Source organism: Delphinapterus leucas, chromosome 4 (assembly GCF_059928025.1).
Source record: "Delphinapterus leucas isolate spDelLeu-1000000601 "Yukka" chromosome 4, BTC_Dleu_Yukka2, whole genome shotgun sequence".
In the NCBI taxonomy this organism is placed as follows: Eukaryota; Metazoa; Chordata; class Mammalia; order Artiodactyla; family Monodontidae; genus Delphinapterus; species Delphinapterus leucas.
In genome coordinates this window covers 139,446,536-139,460,239 of record NC_143132.1, presented here as the reverse complement: position 1 = coordinate 139,460,239, position 13,704 = coordinate 139,446,536, and the positions used below count along the sequence as shown (strand labels likewise).

Below are 13,704 nucleotides of genomic sequence, written 5' to 3'. Positions count from 1 at the left end.
TATTCAATTTCACATAAATTTTTATATTTTTTGCTTTATGTAGTCAATATTTATTCCACTTTCAAAGGAAGAGACAATTCTACACAGAATGTTTGGAGGCATCACAATGGGGGCTGATTTAGAAAGCTTTGAGACTATAAATTTCTAAATGTTGCAGCAGGTCCCAATTGCCTTTGTAATTCATACAGTTCCATGTGCCACATACGAAAATCAGACTAATTAATACCCAGTAGTACTCTGTTCTTGCTGATTAATCACTACTTCTTTCTATAAGTTTAAACAGAAGAAACTGGAATACACTGCTAGTTAAACTTTCCAGTAACTAGACAGCTTAGTTTCTATACCATCAGGGAAAAAGAGTCCTTCCTTAATAATTTTTGTATCTTCTAATCCATAGAACAGATCTATTTTTCAGTGAAAAATAACTAATCAATAACATGAGAAGTAATGAAGTCAACCGTGCCAACACCCACACACAGAAAAAGGGTCTGAAAAAAGCCTCATAGCATGCAAGGCCTGTTAGGAAAACACTTGCAAACCCACTGGCATGTTTCCTATTCATAGGTATCCTCTTATTTTTTGTCCGTGCACAGCTATTCACTGAATGTCTACTACGCTCTATAGCCTGACACTGCGATTGACCCCCACCGCCAACAGACAGCCCAGAACCTTGAAGGACATGTTTTCACTTTGACCCTGCTACTTTTATGAGAAAAAAAAGAGGCATACAATGTTCCTGTTCTGTCATCAATATCTGTGCTGCTACTGTCATTACACTTCCCATCTTTTTATTTATAATTTCCAATGGTAGAGGTCAAGCTGTTTAATGTAATAGGTGGAATGATTTTAAAACTTGGCCTAAACCGTGATCTGTCAGCATTTAAAAGGCTCATGTATCACTTGGAATCCTTGCAATGTCTTACTAGCAAACAAGAAAAATAAGGGAAATAAATATAAGGCAAAACCTTGAACTCTCTGATGTCCAACACGGCGTATGCGTGTGTGGGAACCAGGCCCCACCTCTCGCCTTCAGCTTCAGTCATCACTCCAGTGGATGCGGTGATGAGGACGTCCCCTTTGTGAAACCTGGAATGGACCCAACAGACCAATAATCAAAGGAAAACACATCTGTACTCTCAGATCACACCATCTTTCCTTTAGCCTCATGGTTTACATGAAAATCTCCACAAAGTGGAAATCTTTTCTAAAATGGGCTATTCCCAACAGCCCCCAGAGAACTTGTAACAAGTACATTTCTATTTTACAGCAAATCAAAAAAACTATCACATTTCTTTCTTTTCCCTCCCAGTTCTAGACAACTTAATTCTCAGGTAGAAACCTATCAATGAAGGCAAATAAATGCTAAATTTTCAAATGATTTACAAATAAAGGTGAAGATGTGAAATACCAAATGTATTTTTCCCAAAGCCACATCCTTTTATTTATCCAATCAGTGAGCTTTCTGGTTTCAATACTGAATGTGTATTACTGTACAGACAGTTTTCCAGCTCTTCATGTGGATTATCCATTTAAGGCTTAAGCTATCTTCCTCTTTATGTTCTCACCCTTCTCTCTTCCCACCTTCCCTCAAATTGGTAAGTACTCAGGAAGTACAAAATTACATAGTCTAGACTCAAATGTTTGGATTCTCTACCATCTGGATTAACTGTAAGCATCAATGAGGATGACTGAGGGCTGGCTGGACCGAGTGCATAAAGTGAAGTCTACTTTAAAAACACAACGTCCCGAATAACTGAAAATGACAGCCTCTGCAATATCCACTCTAAATACGACATGAAGTTTTTATTTTTTAAATAAATTTATTATTTTTTTAAATTTATTTTTGGCTGAGTTGGGTCTTCGTTGCTGCGTGCAGGGTTTTTCTAGTTGCGGTGAGCGGGGGCTACCCTTTGTTGTGGTGTGTGGGCTTCTCATTGCGGTGGCTTTTCTTTTGCGGAGCACGGGCTCTAGGCGTGCGGGCTTCAGTAGTTGTGGCTCGTGGGCTCTAGAGCACAGGCTCAGTAGTCGTGACGCACGGGCTCAGTTGCTCTGCGGCATGTGGGATATTCCCGGACCAGGGATCGAACCCGTGTCCCCTGCATTGGCAGGCAGATTCTTAACCACTGCGCCTCCAGGCAAGTCCCAACATGAAGTTTCTAAATAGCCTCTTTTAGTACAAAAGACAGAGACAGAGAAATGTTTACCTTTGATAAAGCATTCGGAAAGAATTATCCTTACTGAAAGTCTGGCTGTCTGAATGCATGGCGATCCTTTCTGGTATCCATCCAGTCAGTGCATGAAGATCAATATTCTGCAACATAAACACAGGACCGTCAACGTGGTTTTCAAGCTCATAAATAAATCCCCGGGGTAGCTATTAAATCCCATTGATCTGATATGATGATTCTGATAGAAATAAATCAGAAGGTAGTAAGTTGTTCTCTACCAGTAATAAATCTCTTATTTAACTCAAATTCCTACCTGGATTTAAGCACAAGCCTCTCTTCTTACAATCTCTGCTGCTTTTCCTGAATTCAAAGAATTGTTTTACTGATAAATATGATGAAAACTCAAAACGTTTAACAGAAAAAACTGCTCTGATGATGATGATGACAGTCACTCACCATTTACTGAGTTTTTACAATATGACAGTCACCTTTCCTAACATTTTACATATATGCTCCTTCCTCCTCTCTTTAAGCTGACTGGGTAAATCAACAGGCAATGGATTAGAAAGCTAAACTAAAAATATTTGAAGGACAGAGCAACTGAACATGGAGGCCGGGAAGAAATTTTAACATCCTATTACCTTTAACTATGAACTATACATTCTTTGACTACCATTATAAGAACCAGAAGGATGAAGGAGGCTGGGTACTAGGCAAGGATACTAACTAGGTATGAATAATGGGTGATTTGCATATATTACTTCATTTAATCTTTACAGTTCTTGAGAGGTGAGTATTATCCTCACATCACAGACAAGCAAAGAGGCTAAGAAAGGGTAAATACCTTTCTAAGGCAACAGGCCGATTAGTGTTATAATTCAAAGTCATGCTAGTCTGAATAATTTCTGGCATAAGGCCAGTGGTTTACAACTAAAGGACACTGGCACATACCTTGATTTTACAGGTTAAGTTGTGTTAAGGTTGGGAAAAACTAACTCCAAACTCCTTGAACCTGAATTTACAGATCAAAAAAAATATACAAGGATGACAATATGACATATCCCTTTGATTTGCAGAGGCTTCTCTGGAAAGGTACGCTGTATTTAACTGGCCATATATCCCACCAGACACATACACTTTAGGCTTTCCTGAACACCCAATCTATACAATGTGCAAATAACCTTACAAAAGAAAATATGTACTCCCATGATAAGGTGACTGATCAACATTTTTCAGGGGTTGATAATGTTTTCACTTAAACCAAATATATCATCTATAATCTTTTGAACTTAAAATAGTCATATCATATCAGATAGCAAAAGTCTGTGCCTGGATCATCTTATTACTTACTGAATTGGATCCTGGGAAATCATATCCTCCCATGACTTTCATGTATGCTTTTTCTATGAGAGAAACCCATAATTCACTTTTGTTGTTAGAGTAAGAACACAGCAATTCTCCCTTATGATCCACAGGTAACTGGTCATCAATTATCACCTGGAGAAAGGGAACATTAATTTCCTTAGGTGGTACAAAATATCTTAAAATCCTTTCTATCAAAAAACCTCCACACCTTTCATACTGATAAAATAAAAGGCATGCTATGCCTATTGTTAAGGTAATGATAGTTTCAAATTTCTAGAATCTGATCAATTATAAAATGTTTTGTGATGTCTTTCTTCAGGTTGACATCTCCCTGTCAGGTATTAACTTTGAGCCAACTGGTTGGTTAAATGTTATGGATCGACCAGCAAAATTGTTAGAAATTCTAGAAATGTATACTATATCTAAAATAATTACAGAAGGGCTTCTCACTATTAAGCTAAATAACAATATTAACCTAAACCTGCAGAAAGATTCATGCTGTGTTTAGTTGTAAAATATTATGGCTAAAAAATACATTTAAATAGTAGAGAAATATAGAAGTAATCACCACAAAGATACGGCTTCTAATTCACATTATAGAGTGATTTGGGAAACAAGAGGATAAGAAGAATTTTGATCTAATATTAACAGAAGAACTATGCAACTGTATTTTGAAAGATTCTTTAAACAAGAGGTTATCTAAGAATTATAGTTCAGAAAAACCACATCCTCAATAATTTTGTTTAGTTTTTAAGAAATCAGCTAGAACAGTGGTTCTGAAAGGGTATTCTCAGACAACAGTATCATCACCATCGCCTAGGAACCCGTCGGATATTCAAATTCTGGCCTCCTCCGCAGACCTACTGAATCAGACACTTTAGGGATGGGGCCCAGCAATCTTTTTTAACAAGCTCTCCAAGTGATCCTGTGCACAATACAGTTTGATTATCATTCAACTACAGAGCAACTTCTCAGTTTCTCACACGGGAATCACTAGGGGATCTTGTTTAAATGCATATTCTGATTCAGCAGGTCCAGGATGAGGCCTAAATTCTGCAATTCTAACGAATTCCCAGGTGATGCTAATGTTGATCCCTGGACTTCCGTGAGTCGACAGGAGCTAGAGAATCCGAACAACACAAGGCCCTTACAACATGGTTCGGAATCCTTAAAGAAATTAAAGATGTGAAATTTATTATTTTATTTATTTTTTAAATTTATTTTTGGCTCCATTGCTGCACGTGGGCTTTCTCTAGTTGCAGCGAGCGGGGGCTACTCTTGTTGCAGCGCACGGGCTTCTCATCGCTGTGGCTCCTCTTGTTGTGGAGCACGGGCTCTAGGCGCGCGGGCTTCAGTGGTTGTGGCACACGGGCTCAGTAGGTGTGGCTCACAGGCTCTAAAGCACAGGCTCAGTAGTTGTGGCACAGGGGCCCAGCTGCTCCACAGCATGTGGGATCTTCCCGGACCAGGGATTGAACCTGTGTCCCCTGCACTGGCAGGCAAATTCTTAACCACTGCGCCATCAGGGAAGTCCCAAGATGTGCAATTAAAAACTATGTATATATTTCACAAAGGAAAACAATATTAAAGGTATCTTACATCTCAATTTATGACTATACACTTAAATTGTTCTGACCTAACAGACTTAGTATGTCTGATATCCTTTTAATCAAAAAGATAGTTAACAACCATCAGATTAAAATTCATTTTAAGCATTAGCAATCATTAGCTCAATGTCACTTCTGGGAACTTCCTATAAATTTTCCCAAACCCATTTTTTAAAAGACTTTATGCTTGTCATGATTTTTATTTTTAATTATTACTGATGATCTTATTGTAGAAATATGTATAATATCACAGAGTCAAAATCAACTAAACTGACTTTTAAAATGTTTATACAAATAACATTTCTTAATGATTCTACTCAAGAGCCAAAGGTGGGGAAGAGAGAAGGGGCTGATATGGGGAGAAACATTCACCTTTCTAGGGACACCATTGAGGTGAAGTTTTACCATATACTTTCCACATGGGTTGTACTCTGGCTCACCATCCTTATTCTGAGGGTAAATTATGCTTTAATAAGGAAAAGAAATAGTGAAATACCAACATTAATATTCAATATAAACTACTAGGCAGAATATTACATTTTATTTAAACATATGCTATTGTCTTAGAGATTTTATAAAAATAAACATAAGAATATTTGTCTATAATAGGCCTGTAATAGAAAAAGAATTTTACCCTAGTCAAAGTGCTTATTCAATATAAATAAATGAAGAAAATATCTTATGCAATCATACAACAGAGCATACATTTTATAATATTCTGAAAAATGCTCAGTATTTAATTATATACTATAATACATTTTCTATTAAGTGGATATATTTTAAGCCAGTTAAAGTAATCTACTTTTGCCCCCAAGACATAAAGAGAAGACCATTTCCATTAACCACAACTAAGGAAATTATAACTCTGACAGAGATAAAGTTAGCAGAACTCTGATTAAGTACACAAAATTATCTAGTAAGAAACCTGTAGAAACTATCAGTATCAATTTTTTTTCACAAACTGCACATTATTTACTGACATGGTCTGTTTATCCAATGGCAAACGGCTTGAAACTAAGGGCTGTATCTAATTCATCTTTGTACTTTCAGGACTTAACAAAAACCACTCGGGAAGAGTTGTACAAAAAAATTATAATGCTTAATTTTTACAATGAATAATATTAAGGTAGTAAAACTTTTAAAACTTGAAAGAAAAAGGATTTCCCAGTACCATTTCAGTACATTCTAAAGCAGTTCTAGCCAACAAAAATGTTATTTTATATTTCATACATTATATTTTAAAGTCTTATTTAACCCAATATATCAAAAACGTTATGATTTCAATAAATAATAAATATAAAAATTCGAGATATTTTCCAAGAGACATATTTTGGCACTAAGTTTTCAAAATCTGATCCATTTTACACTTATAGCCTATCTGAATTCAGACTAGCCCATCTCAAGTATGTAATATCCACATATGGCTTACGGCTACTATACAGTACAGTGCAGTTATAAATATGACATGATTTTAATGTGACCAATTTCATTTATTTCAAAACATATTTATTTCATTTATATTATTCTAACTATACGTGCATATGTTCTTAGACTGTCTTAGCAAATCTTTCCACACTCACAACCCATCTGCTTGACACACAAGGGCCATAATATTCTAAGTGATATGCCCTCCTCACTTTCTGTGCAGATAAAGCCCAAGCTTTTAATTTCTAGTTACGAGACAATCCTATGAAAAGGGCTAAAGGGACAAATATAAAATTTTACCTGGTAATCAACTTCTTATTAAATCGTCTTTCATAAGCTGCACTGATAGCCAGTGATGCCACAAACGAACAATCTGATACTATTGTCTGTTAATAAGAATTTATTAATACATTCATTTATTCATGCAACTTCAACATTACCACAATATATAAGCATTGCATCTAGAGCCTAACTTTTTACAGTAAATATCATGACTGTTGCTTGAACAGGAAAATAATAAATAGAAATGCCATAGCGCTAACTAACACGTGTTTTGTTCCAACAAATCCTAGGAAAGACAAAGTATTCCAATTAAGTTGATTTAGAATAATTAAATATGGATGAAGCATTCCTACACGGATAAAAAGCATACTCAACTGAATCACACTTTTTAATGACAAAAAATTATGGGCATTTTTAAAAAGTTGGTTTACTATAATATGACCAATTAAAATGAATATGCACATCAAAAGATCTGAATCATGGTATTTCAGGACCATTATTTTTATACTCATGTGGAAAACATCTGTGACTTCAATGCTCAAATGTCATTAATAAACTTTACAATAAAGTCACAGAGTTGTTCTACCACTGAAGTGTTTTAAATTAGCCCAATGCCTTTCTATCTCTCCTGTCCATTCTCTTATCAAAGGTGAAATTCAGACTCTCAACTTTCTCATCCACAAGCACATATCAATAAATAGGATGTATATAAAAATCTGTAATTGTTCAACAGTTATCAAATCTCAGTATGTCTAAGTCAAAGTATGCAGGGTGAACAATTTTTCCAATTATACTAATGCATCTAAATATATAATAAAAATCTAAGAAAAAAAGGCAAATGATATTCAATTATTTTAAAATGTTGGCTTTTCATATAAAATTATACAAAATAAAAGCTTACCTGCTTTATGCTGAAACTAGACACAGTGTAAATCATTGTAGGATTGTTGGTGAGATCTTCTGGTCGTACCCATTTAGAAAATGTAGCTTTTTGTTTAGGTGATAATGGTAGCTTGCCACATCTATCACTGAGGTGATAACAAAAATTAAATAATAATAATAACGATAAAATTAATCTTAAAAGATGACTCAAAAGCAAAATTAAATTTCCTAGAGAATTTTTTTTGGTATAGTGATCACAGCTGAACTATATAATCCGAAAAAACCCTCTGGTCAAATCTGGCTCTTTACACTTAACCTTGAATCCAATCTGATTATCCTCTTCAATTAAAAAAAATGTACATAGATAACTGAAAACAGAAGAGCAACCTAAACTCTTTTATATTTATTTTAAGAATATACTTTAAGAGTTTAATTTAGCATGGTTATATTCAAGAAATTCAGTTTCAGTAAAATGGAGCCATTAACAACAATATAATCTGATTCATTCAAAAGGACCGAAGAAGCTACAGATCTTTATGCTGGCTCTTGACAAACTCTTCTCTGCATGGCTAATAATGAGAGTATCTAATTACTGAGTAATAAACATGTGCCAGGCATCACACAAAAGTATTTTACATACATCATTCATTTAATCTTCAAAACAATTCTATTAAAGCAAATTTTCTAGAAAAAGCTTTAAGTGATTAAATAACTTGCAATGTCGAAGAGCTAAGAAGTAGAAGAAAGGGTATGTGAATCCAGGTCTCTGGTGCCAAATCCACCATCTTACCCATTACCCTCTACTCACACTGTGTAAGGAATATACTGTGTAATATTTCTGCAAAATTGACGTACAGCACAAAATTTTAAAAATCTACCTTTCTTCAAACTGCTTCTAGAGCAAGGGCAACAAATCTTTGGGTTTCAAAAGATTTCTAGGATAATGTAAGTTGTATGATATGCAAACTGAAAAAATATAACATTTTTTTAAAAAAAGGACTGTTGATAGACATTAGGAGAAAGAGAGTTTTGTGGTCAGATGGGATCTGAAAACTCCTCGTTAGAGTATTGGTTTTTCTCATTGGAAGGACATCTCTAAACCTTTAATAAGCCAATGTTTACTGGAACTCTCTTAGAGCAGAATATGGTATATAACACTTCTCAAACTTTTTTGATGATCATCTCATACATCTCATAGAGCCACTGGTGTTCTAGGCAACACTTTGGTACCTATGTACTATCAGGACCTGACTAAACAGACAGTGAGCTGGGTGAATTGAGAAGAATTTAAAGACCGCTATCATAAAACTTTTAGGAGAAAAAATAAGGCTGAGTCAAATCTAACCTGCCATATAAACCAGAATTCAGTAAATCCAAGACTCCTTAATATCTGTTTCTCTCAAGTCACCACTAAATCAACAAATTCAATGCTTATTTCTTAGAACTTTAAAAATATTTTATAAATATAATGTTTATTATAATACATGACCAGAAAAGAAAAAAATTTAGTCACCCAATCTTTCTAACCAAAGATAAATACACTGGGGAGCTTTTAGCCATCAGTCTGCTATCTCTGAATTTTAAAATGTTTACTGTTACTTTTTCTTCTGATTATTCTTACTGTAAAATAATCCAGAAAACAAGAAAGGAAAAATCTTGCCAGTCAGAGCATTTAATTTTACTTGATTTTTCTTAAAATTTAATTAACTCAGTAAGTATTCACTGAGCACCTGCCACATGCCAGACACTGTGCAGGCACACGTTCTCTGTCCTCATGCAGCTTATGGTCCCGTGTGGGGGACAAGCAACAGAGCAAGGGGTCACACACACAATGTAAAATCCCAATTCTGACAAGTGCCATGCCTAAACTAAGGGAGTTGGTACAGTTATATTTTTCTGTTTCCACTACATGGTAAACATTTTCCCACATTACTTAATTTCTTGAAAACTTGACTGTTCATGATTGTACAAAATTCTTCTTAGGGACATTCTGTTGTATGAGCACTAAAAATATGATTTATCTCAATCTGTTACACAAAGACTGGAACTACTTATAAACAGAAGTTTATATCTCTGCTTCGATATAACCATTTAAGAGCATTCTAGAATAACTGATTCACATTTTCATAATTATAAAAATATTGATGAATATCTTTTATATAAATCTTTGACTAGATCTGTAAATATTTTTTAGAATTGGTTTCTTGAATTGAAATCACTGGGCACAGGGGTATAAACATTTTTAAAGTATTTGAAATGTATAGCCAAATTATGTAATATAACTTAGTATTTAACAAAATAATTATGTTCTAATAGTTAATCCTTATTATATAGTGCTTGCTACAGAACAAGCACCATTGTAAGTGCTTTATATTTTATTAACTCATTTAACCATCACAGTAACACCATGAGGTGGATTCTATTATTACTTTAAAATCTGAGACAGATTAAAAAACTTGCAATGTCACACAGGATATGACACTGGAGAGCGTGGGTCTGGATTCTGTGCCCTTAACGTCAGTGCTATAAGCTTCTTAGATATAAACAATTCCTAGATCCAAATCAGTCACTAGCATCACATGGGTGCCTGAGGAAAACGTTATGCTGATAACTTACTGGCTTTGAGATGTTTAACTTCTGCCCATCCAAAAAGAGCAAAACACTTGAAATGAGAGAGCAGCTCCTTTGTTCTTTATAGTCTTTATATATTCTGTACACAATAAGCATTCAACTCTCTGATGCTTTCTGATAATAAATACAATATAACATGCTCACTGCAGAAATTTTGAAAAATAAATACGTTTTAAAAAGTATATCACCTAATTTTGCTGCTTAGAGATAACCACTGTAAACATTTTGATGTATAACTTAACATCATATTTTTCTATATATCTATAAACACAAGAAAAGAAAAATAAAATTTGAATGTTATATATAATTTTCTATCTTTTAAAATTCATATATCGCAAGCGTTTTCCTTATATTCTATGGACTTATTTTTTGTGGAGAGCATAATACGTAATATAATAATATGGACATGCCATTATTTAATCACTCCCATATCGCTGGATACCAACTTTGTTTCAATAATTTTCTGCTGTAACAGACACTTTGGTAAATGCTCTTATTATATACATCTTTGACCGAATTATAGTTTCCTTGGGAAGGCTAGAAGCTGGGAGTCCTGAAACAAACAATGGTTTTAAGTTCTTGACATAAGCTGCCACTGTCCTGGCAGGCTGTGCCAACACTTTCATAATGAACCCTTTTCTTGAACTGGATCTTCTTAGTAAACAACAACCCTGTCATTCTATTCCACTTTTCCATTCAACATCTCTGCTGACTTGCCTTTCTGCTGTGATCCAACGCCAACTGGGCAAATATTTACCCACTACTTACCTTGTGCCAGGTACTGCGTCAGACACTATGAGTATAACCTTAGGCAAAAGGAGGCGCGCACGTCCCGTCACCAGGGAAGGGTCGGAGGCACTCTCGCGATGCTGCCACACCTCCTTCCCACAGCCACACCTCTTTCCCAATCGAATTTTTTTATTATGCATTTTAATTTCAAGGCTATGGATTTAACTGGATTCCAGAGGATGGGAAAAGTACTGAAAAATCAAAATAATTTTGAAAGTAAACGTTGCAGTAGTGTTTACTTACCAGAAAGGCATTGGGTAAGCAAAACGTTCCCTGAGATCAATGTTCATGAAAGGAACATATTCCATACCATTTATTTTTGACGTTGTCCTATAAAATACAAGAAAAAAATCTAAAGTAGATGTTCAAGTCTACCTTGATTACCAATTTTATTTAAACTTCTTAAAATTCAAATGACAAGGTATGGTACTGTAATAAAATTAAACTCACCACCTCATATAATGTTGATAACTTTATTTGAACAAAATTTTCACGAAACAGTTGAATACCAGAAAATAACTAATCCAATTCAATTCAATCAGTTACTCTTTTAAGACTAACATCCTTTACAACAAAACAACTATCTCAAGATAGGGCTACACTAGAGGTACTGAAAGTGTCACCAGGACACAATGCAAATTGTTTCCTAAGCCCAAAGAGAGAAAGCAATTGCTTAGTTATTTGGGGATTTAAAAAACATAACATTTACAATTCTGGGAAATATGTTCTTTATATTTTCTGGTTATGAGACTAAGGAATGGGTAGTGAAGAAGGTAGTGGCACAGATAACAGTTACAGCCTCTTGACAAATTTAAGAAATGTGACTTGTAGTAGTTTTGCATGTTCTCTTCCTGTTTTGTTTATATGTTTACTTGCATATATTAGCTATTTCCTTCTGTTTCTTTCCCTCCTTTCATTTAGAAGGAATTGCAGGGTAACTTCACCATTTAGTCTCTAGGTAACAATATACAATGAGACAATGACTGAACTGGAGGACTAATTAATGCAGCGTGTGATGAACATAACATCTGTGTATCCTCATCTTGAGATGGTGAGAGCTTTTCACTTGTATGAAGGACAGCTGCATCTTGTTAGGTAGAAACACAGAGCTGTTCTGTAGTAGTGCAGAATTTCAAACGTGTGCAGAAGGGAGCATGTGGGTGCTGAGTAGCCAAAGTGTTGGACTGTTACTAACTTGTCTCTCAGGTCCAAAACCACTCTTTTTGTCCTCCTTTGTGTTGTGCTGGTTTGTATGCATTTTTTCTAGGCAAAGAGACCCAGATTAGTAGGAGTAGAATTAAAATCTTTAGCAGGAAGAGAGAAAAATGCCCCCAGGTGGCTGCTAAAGAGGAAGGAGCCCTTCTAGTGCAACTTCAGCAAACTAGAAAGAGCAACATCATGATGCGCGCAGCTCTAAGCAGGCTGATCTCCTTCAAAGCCCAACTGAAGAGCAGCTGTGCTGGCTCAGAAAGCGATCAAGGATTTCCATAGCCTGTTCTTTTGTATTTTTAATATCCCCTGAGGCTGCTTCCAGACACTGAGCGGGCTTCCCAGCCCAGGTGTAGGCAAACTTTCTCTGTAAAGGGTCAGACAGTATCTAGTTTTGGCTTTGCAGTGAGGTCTCTGTCACATATTCTGGGGTTTTTTGTTTTCTTTTTTGCAACCCTTTAAAGAAATGTAAAAAAACCATTCATAGCTTAAGGCTACCCTTTGCTGACTCTGGCTTAGACTGCTATTTCAAGGTAACAATTAGGGCTCTGGTCAAGGTGGAAGAGATGATGAATGGTCTGTCATAGCTCTACTTTGCCCCATAACCTTTATTATTCAATTCTGAAGAATGCTAAGGTTTTCAGAAAAAAATACATCTAGCGGAAACGAGAATACTAAAATATATTAGAAGAAATTTTAACCATTTCAAGTTGTGACTATGTGACAACATAATTTATAATTACATAATAACAGCGTGACACATTATACCAAAGATGTGACGACTCAGCAAACCTAATGAGAGTAACATTACCTGCATTGATTACGTTAACAAAACTGTTCATTACAACCAATCATAAACTGATTTACCTGAGAACTTCTATTTCTTCTGCTGTGTATCTCTGTCCTTGTGCATCACATGACTGTGGACTTATAAATGGCTGAGGTCTTTCAAGGAAGGGGTTAGTCCCTAGTGGAAAATGTGCTCTCACTGGAGGTGGCTTTGGTTTAATATTCGTTGCCTTGATTTTGCATGATGGCTTTGTTAAAGGCTCACTCAATGCTTCTGCTCTACAATAGAGAGAGGTACAGAAAAACCGTTCTAGTTTTTCTTCTCACATTTAAGCTTTCCAGAACATAAAATTTACTTCAAGAACCAGTCAAGCATCCCTAATGTAAAATTAGTATATAAAATTCCTACATACTAGTCAACAGTTCACTACTTAAGCTACTCCCAAAGGTAAGTATTTTTGCAAACAACATTTTATTGACATTAATTGAGCACTTATTGCATGTCAGATCCTATGCAAAGTAAGGGGGATACAATAATGTACGAAACACAAACCCTA

General features: G+C 35.3%; 1 protein-coding gene across 4 annotated transcripts in view; it reads right to left on the bottom strand.

Moving 5' to 3' along the window:
- The window catches only part of CAPN7 (calpain 7), a 37,493-nt gene that overhangs the window by 13,752 nt on the left and 10,037 nt on the right, over positions 1–13,704 (bottom strand). For all 4 annotated transcript variants that reach the window (XR_016393143.1, XM_089911162.1, XM_022561775.3 and 1 more), the window contains exons 5-12: positions 13,226–13,426; positions 11,393–11,479; positions 7,749–7,875; positions 6,866–6,951; positions 5,513–5,606; positions 3,519–3,665; positions 2,205–2,311; positions 966–1,086 (exon numbers count right to left, since the gene is read on the bottom strand). Coding sequence is in view for 3 of the 4 variants with exons in the window: in XM_089911162.1 (XP_089767288.1) it covers positions 966–1,086; positions 2,205–2,311; positions 3,519–3,665; positions 5,513–5,606; positions 6,866–6,951; positions 7,749–7,875; positions 11,393–11,479; positions 13,226–13,426 (970 nt within the window). In the remaining variant the exon portion in view is untranslated. The remainder of the gene's footprint in view (positions 1–965; positions 1,087–2,204; positions 2,312–3,518; positions 3,666–5,512; positions 5,607–6,865; positions 6,952–7,748; positions 7,876–11,392; positions 11,480–13,225; positions 13,427–13,704) is intronic.